The 15,501-nt window shown below is 39.8% G+C and overlaps 1 protein-coding gene across 8 annotated transcripts in view; it reads right to left on the bottom strand.

Annotated features, from left to right (window-relative positions):
* Positions 1 to 3,198: 3,198 nt before the first annotated feature.
* Positions 3,199 to 15,501, bottom strand: part of BNC2 (basonuclin zinc finger protein 2) — a 424,606-nt gene continuing 412,303 nt past the window's right edge. For 6 of the 8 annotated variants that reach the window (XM_079789736.1, XM_079789740.1, XM_079789737.1 and 3 more), the window contains one exon: positions 3,199 to 6,516. In XM_079789736.1, coding sequence (XP_079645862.1) covers positions 5,856 to 6,516 — 661 coding nt within the window. In that variant the 3' untranslated portion in view covers positions 3,199 to 5,855. Of the gene's footprint in view, positions 6,517 to 8,095; positions 8,130 to 15,501 lie in introns of all 8 variants that reach the window. The other 2 variants (XM_079789741.1, XM_079789735.1) reach the window with 2 other exon arrangements.

Here is a 15,501-nt window from a genome sequence, read left to right on the forward strand (position 1 = left end):
TTTTTCAACAAATGCCAAAAAGACAGTACTGATGTCCAGCTATTGCTGAAGGACCACATGATTCTGTGCAAGATGTGAGAGGAAGGATGACAGAGCCCGGGGATGGATGGGTGTCTGGGCAAGAGCGATGATAAATTAACGCACGGCTCACTTCTAGCTGGATTTACACAATTCTAATGGAAAATGAGCATTTATGGTGAGCCACTCTCCAACTACAGGAAATATGAAAATGGGTCTGGGACGGATCAGATGTGGCCTTAATACTAGCACAAGTAAGACTACAACACGTGCTTTAGCTTTGCCGGATGACGTGAAGACAGAGTAGTTAGCTGGATGTTTTGCAGGAAGGTAGATGAGCTCACATTTTGATCAAGAGAACTTTAGCCAAGTAGCATTACAATCACAGCTATGGGGGCGAGCAAAAGCAGCGACGGAAAAGAACAGATCCAGCCGGCTACCACTCACTTCTCCTCATCACAGCCAGGGCGAGGCTTGACCACCGGCCGTTACTATAACCTAGGTCAGTGGTCGGCAAACTCATTAGTCAACAGAGCCAAATATCAACAGAACGATTGAAATTTCTTTTGAGAGCCGAAAACTGACTTCTGCGCGTGGGCCACGAAGTTTCAATCCGTGGTCTTTTGTGGAAGAGCCACACTCAAGGGGCCAAAGGGCCGCATGTGGCTCGCGAGCCGCAGTTTGCCGACCACTGACCTAGGTGGACCCATAGCATCTTTTTGCTTCCTAAGGGACTCCCGCATCACTTCACACTCAAACAAAAAGAGTAAGAAAAAACCCGCATGACTGCCTGGTTGGCTCTCCTGACCCTAAGGACCTTGAGCTGTTCCATGCAGCGGTCCTTGCTCTTCTCCTTCCTCACCTGGTACAGGCAGGCGCAGCATCAGCACGACCCCAGCCACTGCGAGGCAGAACTGCCCCAGACTGAACACACACTCTCAGTGCGTTTACTATTTCTTTTCTCGCTACCCCCGAGCAGGGTGGGCGCCTCCTCTACTTAGTGTGCCTTACTCACTGGGCCTCTGGAAAAGCCGGGGTTCCCTCCAGTCTTTGTGGCACCTGCCTTTTCTTGCCCTCCTTACTTGTGGAGACCCTGCCCATTAAAAAACAAAAACAAAATAACACAAAGAATTGAGAGGAAAAAACCAAAATCCTTTAATAAATATTCTGAGTTTGGGGGGAATATGTTTTTTTTTTTTTTTAAATGAAATTTGTTAGTCAGAATTTTGAAAAAGGAGTTCTTGAGAAAAGGAGCGTGTTGATAGAAAGAATGTAAGGTTTTTCTGGGTGATTTGTTTCTTTACGAGAGCAGATGTAGCGTGTCTTATTACGGTTGAATTTTATTTACTCTGTTAGTCAATCTAACTCAACACTAACAGTCCAAGTACAAGTTAGGACTGCTCAGGTCAACTGTTAGCAGTTAGCAGCACGTCCATCTCAATCTGGTCACCGGCTTCTTTATGTTCTAATTGCCAAGGGCTCCCCTTCTCATTTGCTTGGCACACATCTGGGGTGTGTACAGAGGATGGGGAACAAAAGGTCACATTTATTTTATTTGGTGAGAACCTAATGCATGGTTTCTCCTGAGTAAAACGAGGAGCATGCCTCTGGAACAGCCCATTCTTGGTCTAGTCAAAGCCTGCTTTTTTTTTTTTTTTTTTTTTTTTTTTTAAGAGCAATGTATACACTAACAGGGCTGTTAACTAGTTACGTGCCAGTGGCCTCTTACTGAAAAGGCCTGGAAATTCACAATCAAAGGAATCATACACTACAAAGTCGGTGGCACCCTTGTGTTAAAAACGTTTTCAAAAACAGATGTTTATCATATCCAGAAGGAAAATATTAACACCTGTAAACCTGTAAAAGGTGTCAGGATGAACGGGGTGGCTGGACTATGACCTGAAACGCATTACATTGGGTTGAATTATTTCAATACAATTGATGGCAGAACAGAGTGTCAAACTTTTTATCACATTTTAAAAACCAAATCACTTATTACCTATCCCTTTTCCTGCTCTTTGTCATCCCCCTCCATAGCATGCAGATATTCCCTAAAGTAGCATAAGCTTTGCTGATATTTACAAAAGCGTAGTTTAAAATGATCAGAACAGTAATTTCAACATCGCCTACTGCACATGCACATTCATAATACTTCCTAATTTTGTACCTGTGACAAAAGTCTGGTTAAAACCAATCAAATGGGGAAAAGCCGCTTGGATGAAAACCAGCGTCACTATTAATTTTCAGCCAGCACAGAATGGATGCAGCTAGAGAGAAATCATTGCACAACAGGAATCTCCTGTGAAAAAGCAAATGCGTAGGACTGGGCAAAGATGAAGGGCTCAATGATTAATATGCTGATCTCTCTATCCTTCCTGTTTGCAAATAAGCCTTGGGATCACCTCTTAACTAGAGCTGTAGCGAAGGTAAAACATTGCACTCAGGCACACACCCTCAACAAGCAACACTTTGGGACTAAAAACATAGTACGTTTCATGATCGTACCTGTTATGTGCCACTCCTGTCCACTCCCCCTGTCCCTTTCAGGCAAATCGGCTTTGCATTGGAAAATGTTATTCACCCATTGAGAAGGCCACCATTCCATTTGGGCATTTGAGGCACAAAAGAAGTACGTAGCAATTTGGGAAGATATTTAAGTAGGGTGAGTTGTCCAGGATTCATTGCCATTTCTCTGACAAAATGCCGTGGAGCTCTTTCATGTTTCCGAGTGCTTTCATGTTTCCGAGCAAGGGAATCTCTACTTTGGGAATCTCGCTGCATTTAGACTTGTTCTAACTGGCTATTCACCTTAGCCCGATTGTGGCAAGTAACACACATTAGTTCTAAGCCTGGTTCATTTGCTGGAAGCTCTGTAATTCACTCATTAGGGCTACCTGACCTTTCAGTTGACATTAAATTAAACAGACTAAACACTGATTCTGTACAGGATGAGTTCAAACAGCTCAACCAAGAGTGTACCTTTAAAAAAAAATCGCTGAAATAAAAATGTGTTATTTGCATAAAACTGGGTATAATTCTGTCTACACACACTCCAAAAAAAGCTAGTGTTACTGTGACCTCCTGTTGGGATGCTAAAAACACTCCCCCCACCCTTTCGAACGCAATCACTTGGTCAAATGGGTCAACAGCGCAACACAGAGAACGCTAAGAGGACCAACATGTTTGCAAACAAACTTTCATTATTCTAGTTCAATCTTTCACAAACATACTGTACAGAGTCTAATATGGTATAAAACAAAAGGAAACATCTCTGTCTATTCCATTTAACACAACACCAAAATAAAGCCATTAGGACTTTGGGGAATCCAAAGATACAAGAAAACAACAACAGTTATTACTAATTCCTCAGCTTTTTACCGTAAACATTTGTCATTTAAGAGACATAGTGTTTAGTAAGATTTCTTTTGTACTGCAAATAATTTTGGTCTTTCCTCACTGCGGGACAAATGAAGAATTAAATGAACCCCATCGCATCCTCTGAAGGAGATGAAAAGATAAAGCCCCCAGACACATCTAGCTTATCTCTAAGAATTTCTTGTTTCTGAACTTTTCACAAATAAAAATACTGAATCCACAACTAATGATGCTTATTTTTTTTTGGAAACAATAAATACTGTGAGGTACAATAAATCCTATAGGAATAATAACAACAGAAACATATCAACAGTTTCCTTTGGCAAATTTAACGGAAGTGAATGCTGACGTGAACATAGAAAAAAAATAATTACAAAACATATGAAAAATGGAAATGAAATGAAAAGCTAAAACAAAGGGGTAGGTATTTCTAACATTTAGATTGATGAGAAATGTTTGAGGCCATTAAATGCAGAAAAGAAATACATTCTCTTGAAATTACTGTGTACTGTTTGACAAACTATTCCCTGTTTATCTTTTTCCCCCCTTCACTTAAGAAAAAAAAAAAAAAAAAGACAACAAAACACAGTCTGCAATGCACACCCTAATGGCTTTGGCTGCAGACTGAACTTGAGTAAATATCATCATTTAGTCAGTATGTTGTGGTAGCTGAGGCTGCCGATGTGGTTAACCAGCTCAGGCAACATGTGTAAACATCAGAAACAAAACAAAACAAAACAAAACAGGTTTGGAGAATCATCTCCCCTCCACCCCCCCTTTCTCACTCTCAATTGCTTGGTTTTAGGCTTGTTTTCATTTCTCTGTGACAAATCGCGCAGGGAAACACAAAACACTAACCAGCGAGAGATCCTGTGTTAAACCCCCGTTCTCTGGCTTTTCAGAAGGGAGTGTTGCTCAATTCAAGTTCAGCACATGTTTTCAAAGCTTCCAAGTGCGGCTGCTGTTCAACGCCTTTTGATTTTGTCTATCAAAGGAGCCTGAATCACAGCACTGCTGAAGAACTTGCAACAAATCAGACAGCCATACAACAGCCCAGCCCAGCTCCGACTTCCTCTTTCTTTTTAAAGGATACGGGTTAGGTCCTTGGAAATGTATGCTCAACTCTCTTACTGTATGCAGCTTTGTTCCATAGTGAGTAATTTGGGCTTTTGTATCCTGAAATATTATCCTGCCTCTAAAGAATAAATGCCTTGGCTGTTTCACACCACATAATTTTGTTTTCCTTTTATGTAACTTAACATATAAGCAAGAAGGATGCAATGTTGATTCTAATAACATTCGGCACTTGAAAGAATCACCAAGTGTTGTTGTTTTTTAAAGCGGTTTTCTGGTGGCCGACAAATTGGCCTGTGGTTATGTTGAGTGACTAATTGTATTTTCTTTTCTGGAAACTTGTGCAAAGTTGGCAGTTTTGTGTTAACATTAATACTTTTGTTTGGCATTTGTGCCCTATACTGACCAGACCATTTTTATGCAAGTGAATTTTTTTTCGTTAAGAAAAGACACTTATTTAAAGTATGGCAATAGTTTAAGGGTAAAAAAGAAGCATGGATATTACACATCCCCTTGTAGTGTATGAAAAAAGTGCATGACGGGATTTATGTACTAGTACAGGACGTTTAAAAAATCAGATTTGTGCTGTAAAGCATGCCAGCACCTCTTTATCACTATATCTAGCAGGTAGTAAAAACAAGACCATGTTTTTTGTTTGTTTTTTTTTAAAAAATGTGCATTAATGCTAACATAAATGAGTAGAGCTAGCCAGCAAACTATTTTTTTTTCCTGCATATCTAACAGCTGGATGTAACTGTAAAAATTAAACAAAAGAGTTAAACAACATCAATACAATTGTTTTACATCATTAGCCTCTCAAGGCTAAATATTTACAGGTGAATCTGCCATGCTGTAGTTGAAGATTCTCTCAAAACTTTAAAGTTCACAAAAGACAACTATTAAGAAGTTCCTTTTTTGTTTCTTTTTCCTTTTTTTTTTTATCCCTTTTCTTTTTCTTTCTTTCTTTTTTTTTTTTTTTTTTTGCAGGCAACAGTCATGGGTACAACAAACTGTCTCTTTGGAGAGGACCAAGAATTATCATTCTGTCAAAATGTGGGCTACTTGCACGCTTTATGTGTGTGTGTGTGTATGTGTCTTTAAAGGGTACTTAGTTTCCACCCCCCAAATGAAAGGTCCCACCCCTTTTCCAAAATTATAAAGGAAAAAAAAATTCAAAAGCACTTAGTGTTTATCATTTTATATCTAAAGAAAAGAAAATGTGTGTGTGTGTGTGTGTGTGTGTGTGTGTATGTAGACGCAGAGGCATACATGTGTACACACGCACACGCACACGCACACACACAAGTACACAAGCACACACTGACTATGGCAGTTCACATATGTAGGCCGTCTGGTGAGAGCTGGCATTGGTAGTGTCCGTTCTGAGACTAATCTACTGACACGAAGGGAATGTTTTTGTGGAGATTAGGGTTCTGACTGTGCCGGTTCCGGCTTCGCACAGAGGAAAACATCATGTTGCAACCGGGGACTTTGCACTTGTGCATTTCCCGCAAATGCACCGTTTTGTAGTGCACCCGCAGGGTCCCCTTGTTGCTGTACATTTTGTGGCAAATGTTGCACATAATCCCACCATTGCTCCCGGACAAGCTGTTGAACATCAGAGATCCCGACACGTCAGCCCCGAGGCCGCCAGGGAGGGCGGGCGCCTCGGCCTTGTGAGCGGACTCCCCACTGTCACTCGCCCCGTCGATGTCGTCGAGAAGAATGCCCTCGTCGCTGCCCGCGTCGGACTCTCGGGAGGAGTGGATGCTGCTGCTGGACTGCAGGCTGGAGGTGGTGCTCAGGTCCAGGACCATGTAGTCCTCGGCCATGCCGCGCCCGTACCCGTTCAGGTGCGAGTCTTCGGTCCCCGCGGGGGACGAGGCCTCTTCCCTGACGTCCAGCCCCAGGGGGTGCTGGGCTCCATAGATCTTCATCAAAAATTCATCCCGGAGGTCCTTGCTAAGGGAGGGCTGCGAGGAGTCCAGGCCCATGTCATCGAGTTCTTTGGTCAACAGTTTCCGATGCAGATTTATGTTGGCACTGTGTCTAGGAAAACAAGAGGGAAGGGGGGTGGGGGGGGGTGGGTAGCGGGTGGGAAGGGGGAGAAAAAGGAGAGCATTTTAAAATGGATTCGGCTTTTCGCTAGGCATCAAATAAGCACATTCATTGCTAATTACACCATTATAAAAGCAAACATTTCCCCACATCCTCAGGATTTGGGAATAAGTGGTGGTGGGAAGTGCAATAAGGGAGCTTTTCATTAACATAATTTTTATAAGAGAGTAAAATTCTTCAATGGTAGGGTGAATGTGAACCCATGCACCTTTTTCTCAATGATTGTTCTGTTTGCTTTGCTAGGTAGCAGCATCAGCTACAGACAATCTCATAGCAGAGGTTTTACAACAGAAATTAAGTGGGATAAAAGAATGGGAACTTTCTGCTTGTCAAAACTGAGTATTTTAAATTTACCCCAAAACAGAAAAACTTTTTTTTATACAGCAAACACTTTATTTAAAAAGGACCCACTTTAAAAATAGTATATGATCTAAATAATTAAATCTTGCCCCTCACCTTCCCACACTTCAAGTTTTAGGTAGGAAAAAAAAAATCAGCTGAGTATATGAGCAACTAGAAATAGGGTTACAGACGTTTTAACATAAATCCTTTTCCCCAGATTGATTTGGGATATCAGCTAAATCTAATAGTAAAACATTTCAGAATTGAAAAATTTTCAGAAGTTGCTACATTTTAGAGTTGAAAAGTTTTCATTAAACAATTCAACTTTTTAAATTTAACTATTCTTTTTAAAGTTGAAAATAGATACTGCTTTTTGGAAAAGATAAAACCCACCCACCTTTTTTTAAAAAAAAAATCACATTAAACAACAGGAAACCCAAAGGGACAAAAAGAATAAAATGCCCACAATAAATACGAAAATAAATAAATAAATCAATCAAGCACAATGGTAACATATAGTCTCTATAGTGTAACAGTGGAATCCGTATTTCTTAGACAAGCAAAACTTTTCCTCCACTCACTGAGTGCTTTGCTTGTGTAAAAAAAAAAGGTAGGATTTGTCCCAGAACATCCATAGGGATGTCATGACTTCCAAAGCCTGAGATGCTGTTCTCTATCTGAAAGCATCGCCTTTGTAGTTACATCCCCCATTTATTTTCCGAGTGCCCTTGGGCATATACCTCTCTCCACCTGCAAAGGCTCACATTCTTCACAAGCACCTAAATTGAGGGCTACCCTTCCAGAGGACAAACCAGTAAGCAAATTACAGATACATGGGAGCTTCTCAGCCATGGCAGAAGCTCTACATTTTGGAGAAGTCATTGCGATAATCAAAAGGACCCAGAATAGCCAGCATCAAGTTCAACAGACCTCCTAATTATTAAGTAGAAAGTATGGAAGACCCAAGCGAGTCACTCCGTTTGGCGACAAGCATGGCTAATACGTATTTTTTTAGAGGTGGTTGAGAGGTATGTGCCTCAGAGACAAGAAAGGTGAGAACGACTCCCCACCTTTCCACACAAGACAATAAGCATGTATCGCACTCTGGGTTTGAAGGGGGAGAGGGGCACAGCCCTCTCCACACTGCGCTTAGGAAGGCTGAGCTTACCTTGTGACAATAAGATCAGCTTTCTAATCTTTTGCTAAATCGATCACAAAAGAAAGCAAGAATAAGAGACAGAGAGAGAGAGAGAGAGAGAAAGAGAGAGAGAGAGAAAACAAATTCACATTCTAGACATCTGGTTTAAAAAAAAAACTTAAACAACAATATAGGGATTTAAAATGTTCTGATCACAAAATCATTTTCTGTCATAAGCGATCATCTCATATGCTGTCTTGATGATTTTTAGATCAGCTGCATAATCCAAAAATCATACATCAAATTAAGATAAAACAAATTCACAGCATCAGCGTCATCCATAAATGAGTTCAACACAGATGCATGCAGGGTGCAGATAGGTGAATGATAAACAGAAGTTGTCCCCCAGGATCCCTGCTCTGACACAGTCTCCCCATTTCTTGGTGTCAGATGGCAGATAATCTGTCCAAGTGCAGGTTGCTAAGCAGAGTGCAGGAATGCCTACTACAACATATGGGTATGACACCCCCAGAGTTATTACAAGAACGTGGAAATGGAGTTGCACTATGCACTATTACTCTGCTGATAAAACAATCTGCCAGCTATAAGCAGCTCACGGAATCCTACACTTCTCTGTTGATTACCTTGAACACCCTCCCCCGCTTTCTTAATTTCACAAGCACACATTTTGCGATTGATTGCAATCTAGAACCCTGTGTTGCTTCTCAGGTATCTGCAGTTACCACTTCCCAGATTCACTGCTGAGAACACTGCAGTCACATAAAGAGACACTGAATAAGGAAGAATAAATTAACATTGACAAAAGGACACACTGATCACCCAGATGGACATATCTTTTCCTAAAATGACTTGTGAAATTACACATCTCCACCGATATGTTACCAGGAAGAGATGTTTCTCTTCATTTCTCACTTACAGCAATAGAAACCTGTAATCTAATTAGACGATGTACCAGCCCTCAATATCTGTCAGCCAAACGATGTGCAGAAATGTGTAGACCCGCTCTGGCACTCGGCTCAACAGTGTCCCTTTTCCGCTGTCAGCAGTACTGTTGGCCTCTGCTAATATAATTACATTGACTTTTATTCAATTAAGTGCCATCCTTCGCTTAAAAAAAAAGCTACTTTATCAATTGATTCAGGTGTAATGCAATAACAAAGATGAACTCACGGCAGTGCATTAGCTCTGCTGTTCGTAACTTCAGTACACGGGTTCATTCATGGTAGTCGATTTCCATTACGCAACCACAGCTCAAGGGAATTGATTCTTTTATGTTCATTTCTTAATTTATTCCATTTTTGTTTAATAATCCTCCTAAATGCCATATGCAAAACACTTGATGTGGGGACAGGAAGGATGAGCTGTGGCAAGCCTGCTAGTTGACTCTCAGGATAGTGAGCTTTTGAGATTTTCTAATGAACTCGCACAGTATCGCTGGGGTGGTAAGAGGAAAAGCAAGAGAAGGAGAAAGACTTTGAATTCCTTAGAGTACTGATCCTGTCCCTCCAGACGTTAGGTTCAGCCTCCAGAGCATGGACAAAAGCAGCACTTGCTTTTAACAAAGACCTATTGTCAGACTCTGGCATCAGCCAATCCAAACAATTAACTGTCACAAAAAAAATTGTCCTGGTGAAGAAATACAAAGACCAACAGCAATTTTCAAGTTTATTTGGATCAGAGAAGTGAAGAGGTAAACAGAAAGGGAAGATGGAAGAGGCACAGAAAGAACTCGTGCTATACACAGAGGATCCCCAAATGGGAGGAAAACCACAGAGTTCTGGACATAGGAGGACCCCCTTGCAGAGGAAGAGGAAGCCCTATGCAGCTGTATATAAGAAGTGGAAGAAGGAATCCATGAAGGAACCAATGTTGAGTTCTCTAGAAAGAGAGATGGTTTATCTAGGAAATAGACTGTTTTGAATGTTTGTCTGCAGAAAGGAGGGAAAAATAATCATTAACAAAATTCCACACTGTATTGGAACTTATATATTACAAGATTATAACAGTGTATAAAAGCTGTTTCTACTACTTGCTTTGATTAGGTCGGCAATAGAGATATGCAGAGGCAAATTCCTCTCACAGAAAAAAAAAAAGACTGGGGTAGAGAGAGAAGATGAGTTCATCAGCAGAAAGGATAAGGTAATGGTATTATTAGGGATCTGGTCTTAATGAACACAGTAGTGCTTATTAAAAGAGTAGTCCAAAATTTAGCTTCAAGATGCTCACTTTCAAGAATAACAGAAACTAAATCTGATTCGACCTCTAGTCTCTTGCAGTAGACTGCTTTGCACATGGGAGATACTGAAAAGTACATTTATTTGCTTTCAATCAATATTATGCATGAGTCTTAAGAAGCTTTCCCAAAAATGCACTGTAGAAAACAATGATCCCAAGATTGGAAGCATGTAACAGAGGAATATTTAAGCAAATACAACAGTAATACAGCAGAGGGTAATTCTGACCCCATTAATAACCCAGCAGTGTAGTGCCAGGAACTGCTATGTAATTAGGGCGTGAGAGAGTCCTATACTTGGGGCTATGCTTAGAATTACAATGTTCCCTCCAGCCCTCTGCACGCTTTCCGACCCCTTCCATACTGTGAGCTTACCAAAACCTCCTGAAGACTAAGATCACCCTTAAAAGCAAAAAGTAATGAGGTCTATATTATATAGGAGAGGTCATAACACCAAACTTATTTTGTGAAATGCTAAGTGGAAGTACTCTGACTGAAAGTAGACTATACATCTATGGTGTGTGTGTATACTAGTATGTATATATGGGGATAGAGAGATACATTTACATCCAATCTGGAAAAATCTAGATGCCAGGTTTGAGTGTACTGTGGGATATTGAATCAACAATATTCCTGGCTAGAAATGTCTATCTGCTATCCAAATTGACAGAAGAAAAATTAATTTTGCCCCACTTAATTCTCTTCTTATCTGGCTTGCTATAACACTGTTGTCCTTAACTGCTCAAAATTTTTATATTGCCATTTGTTAATGGTAGGGTACTTACAGTCTTGTGAATTAAATGACATTTTTGATAGTATGCATTTCTGCAAAAAACTAGTTGCTGTTTTATAGGTTATTATTTAAAAAATTCTCTCCAGAAGATCTGGAAACCATTCCTAGCTCAGGAAAAAAAATTCAATGTAAAATTCTAGTGAACAACATTAAAAAAAATACATAAAGTAAAGAAGTACATATTAAATGCAAGTTGTAAAAAAGCTAAGCAAATTCTTGCAAATTAAAAGTATGAAATTCAGTCCCTTCCATCCCTTTCAATATAAAACAAATCATCCACACTGGTCACGCAGACAGTTCCCACTACGTTCAAATTATTCACTTGAAGATAAGCTCCCACCGAACTCTTTAGGGGGTTAGCTAATTTACTGCACAGATACGGCACGTCTGTTGTAATAACAGGTAGGATGTATTGGGGTCGACCATTTATCAGAATTAGACTTCTTTTCTCAATTCGCAGTGAATTATGCTGCCTACACGACTCCCCTCTCTCAGACCTGCCATCCCCTCACGGCCCCTAATGTGGCAGGCAAACAAAATTGACAGTCTCATCTTGTCAACAAGGGGCGATTCTCCCGAGAAGCCATTTAACTTTGCCGAGGAAGCAATGTATTAATGCGCCGGTCCCAGGAATGTTAATCATCTTCAAGCTTCCGACCTAACTTTGACATGAATGAAATCACCAAATTTGTTTACTAAATGAATCGTAATATGCTAATAAGAAAGCGTGACACACACGGAAAAGCCAAACAGATGGTTTGTTTACTCCACTTTGCAACTTTATAAATGTTGTAACTCTGAAGATGTTAGTGAGAATTATTGGTCTGTTGGCAGAGGCAAACGTGTCTTTTGCATACTAAATCTGGCGCTACAGTTAGAAAACAATTTGTCATTGCTGTGGAATGCATAAAAAATGTTGATGTTGTGATGGCATTTGGGAAAGCAGATAGAGAGAAGGAAATGTGTATGCGGGATGCTCGGGCTAAGGGTAGTATTAACATCCAACCACCCCAGTTCCCTAGCCATTTTACTTTTGAGTTGTATCTGACACATCAAGCCTTCTCAAGGGCCCTGATGATTCCATAGGTACCTGTTGCACTGTAATGTGAGACGCTGTTACATGTGAATAGGATGATGTTTTCACAGCATTTTCTCAACCAGGCAGTTCATATGGTGCTCAGTTTACTACTATTGTTGGTAAGAAAAAGCAAAGCCAAGAATGCTGGCATCTTTTTAAGGGTTTAGATATATCCTAGGTAAAGTTTTGAATTTTATGTGTACTCTGGATGAACTAACTCTCAAGTCTTCCATTCCTTGCTTTACAGTCTGACTTATATAGTCTAGAAGACATATTCCCAAAATAGAAATGCATTTTTCTCTTGATTTTCAAAAATTTCTGCCATTTTAAAACTTTAGCTTTCTTTTCTAATGTGTACAACATGGGACATCAATTTCTTTCTGACATTGGAAAGAAATTGGAAATACTAAAAATATTCAAAATGTTTTACATCATTAACATGATTATGATCTTTCACACACAAAAAAAATAACAGTAGTAATGTATGAGTTCCCTAAGACAGGGGACAGAATTTTGTAGATTATATTATTATTTAGCTATGGCCTCATCTAGAATTCATTCTATGTTGAAAATGAAACTATGTATGGTACATGAACAAAAACAATGCACAAAATCTAATTTTTGTCTTTGGTTAAATGATGTTAAAATTTTCAGCAGAAACATGAAAACTTCCAACCAGCAATGCACCTATGCTACTAAACACTTCGATTTTTAGAAACATTCTGTTGATTTTTGTAAAAATCTTTTTACTTTTCATTCCCATAAGTCTAGCTGAAGCAGCAGAATTTTGTATGAAAGAGGTGCTTATTTCTTCCAATATTCTAAACCACCCCCCTCAACTTCTTAGTCCTATATTTATAATTGAGACTACCGCTAATCTTGTGGGATTTCCTAGTTCCGTGGTCGGCAAACAGCAGCTCGCAAGCCACATGTGGCTCTTTGGCCCCTTGAGTGTGGCTCTTCCACAAAATACCACGGCCAGGGCGAGTTTATTTTGAAGAAGTGGCGTTAGAAGTTTAAGTTTAAAAAATTTGGCTCTCGAAAGAAATTTCAGTCATTGTGCTGTTGATATTTGGCTCTGTTGACTAATGAGTTTGCCGACCACTGCCCTAGTGTATCACTATGTAGTGCTGAAATGTTTACCTGTCTGAAGAAGAGAAATGAGAGCGCAAAGTGATCTAAAGAAACCACTGGGTTCATGCTGCTGTCCAAGGATCACTCTGGAGTAAGAAACATTAGCGGCTATCCCAGCCTGGCGCTTCTATCTCATTTGAAACATCTCCTCATTCCTGACCAACAAAGAAAATTTCAATAAAGTACTTTTACTGGTTTAACAACAGAGAGCTCCAGGGATTGTCAAAGTGCTAAGCCTTTTCCAAGGAGAGAAGAAATCAGCAGCTCAAATATAATTAACCTTCCATTCTCAATGCAAACTGCTACGCACAGGAGCTGTGCAGCCTATTAGCTAAGTCATAATGGCCGACAGGCAGAAGCAAAATTGGTCAAAAAGTTGGCTGCTGCTGTCATATTTTTGGAATTATGATTAATGGCACTAATAATGCGGATGATTACTGATATGTGTATCTCCAGCAGTTTATCATATTGCTCTGGCTGCCTACACAATAAACAGGATGCTATCATTTACCTCTTTATTGAAGGCAATCCTTCTCTTGAAGGAGCATATTCTAATTACTTCGTAATGTTTTATGTCTTAAACATTTTGCAGCTCTGGACCTTGCCAACTGCTTCGTGTCTACCATTGATTAATTACTGAATGTTTAATCAAAATTTAGAACCTAATGTAGTCATTTATGAGCTCACTGCAGTGCCAAAGTAGTTAGGCTTTGCTCCCAAGTTTGGAGAGGGTTGGGTTCAAAATCAAATCCCAGCCATGCATGAGGATCCAAGAATTTCACCTTGGGTGCTCTGAGGTTGCCAATTCCATCTCTGCTGATGAATGGGAGGTAATCTAACTACAGGGTAAACAGCATCTTTACCTACCCTCTTCCCACTGCACTTCCCTTTCCTCTTTCCCCCAATTCTCTAATCCACAGAGCACCTCCATTGGCTGATTCTGAGAACAAGAAGGTCCTCGTGACTGCCCATCACGAGAACATAGTTTTGAAGTGGTTAAACAAGTGAACAATAATTTGCTGGGACAAATACATGAGTTTTTTTTTTTTAATGTGGATTTTTTATGGTACTGTCATACAACCATTCACCATTGAAGTTAAGTGTTTTTTTAATACCATTACTGAACTGCTGAAATGGATGCTAATATAGCTTGGAGTGCTAATGTCAAGTCCTGGTAATAAAAAAGACAGACTGCTGAATGAAATAATTTCAAGTAAAAAATAGAACAAAAGTGCTCTCTCTCTTGCTCTCCACTTTTATTGAATTGGGACTGACTGAGCCAATTGCTTTAGAAGTCTGTAAAACACAATTACTAGTGAGCGAACTGACCCACCAGTGCCCCCGCAGTGACAGAGCAGACTAAGAAGGCAGCTGAGTTCGAGCGGCTCCCCTCAGCTGGCCCACAGACTGGAGAGGCTTCCTTCTGCAGGTCTGTTGTTCTCACTGCCCAAATCTGTCTTCTTTTACGTACAAAATCCTGTTATTTCCCACCAATGTGATAACATAACCTCCTATGTTACCTTCCAAGATAAAAATGTCTATTCTAGCAATTAAGGATGATGTGTCTTTTGATATTCTTATTTATGAGGGTGTTCGTGTACAAACACACATATACATTTTGTGGATGTATTTAGATTAGAGTGTTAGCATAATTTTTGGGTAGCTGGTAATAATTCAGATTGATCTATGCAATAGAAAAATTGAGGCATCACTTACATATGTTCCGTTAGCAACACTTGGCTTTTTTTTTTTTCCTAAGGTAAAGTCAAAATAATTAGAGCAAGCAAGAAAAAGAATTAAAGTAGAAGTGGGTAACATTTTTCCTCCTAGTTAATAAAAGAAGTAATAAACTCCATAAAGTACTAGAGTTACGATCACTAACACTTCAGGCATAACAGCTTTTTACCAGGAATTTACAACTCCTGTTTTAATTCAAGCAGCTTGCATTAGGACATAAAATCTAGGTATTTTTTAAAAGTGTAGTTTTATGTTAAATAACTGAAGAAAAATTGTCCTTTCCTAAAAAGTACTCTTTCTTTCTCTTTCCTCAGCTGCTTCTCTCTCACACATGCAGGTGCACACATACACACCCCTCTTGTCACTCAAGAATCAAAGTTACTAAGTCCCTTTTCTATGACATTTTTGGGCAAGTGTAGACTCCTTTTATATTCGGCCAC

Source organism: Cnephaeus nilssonii (genome assembly GCF_951640355.1).
Source record: "Cnephaeus nilssonii genome assembly, chromosome: 14".
In the NCBI taxonomy this organism is placed as follows: domain Eukaryota; kingdom Metazoa; phylum Chordata; class Mammalia; order Chiroptera; family Vespertilionidae; genus Cnephaeus; species Cnephaeus nilssonii.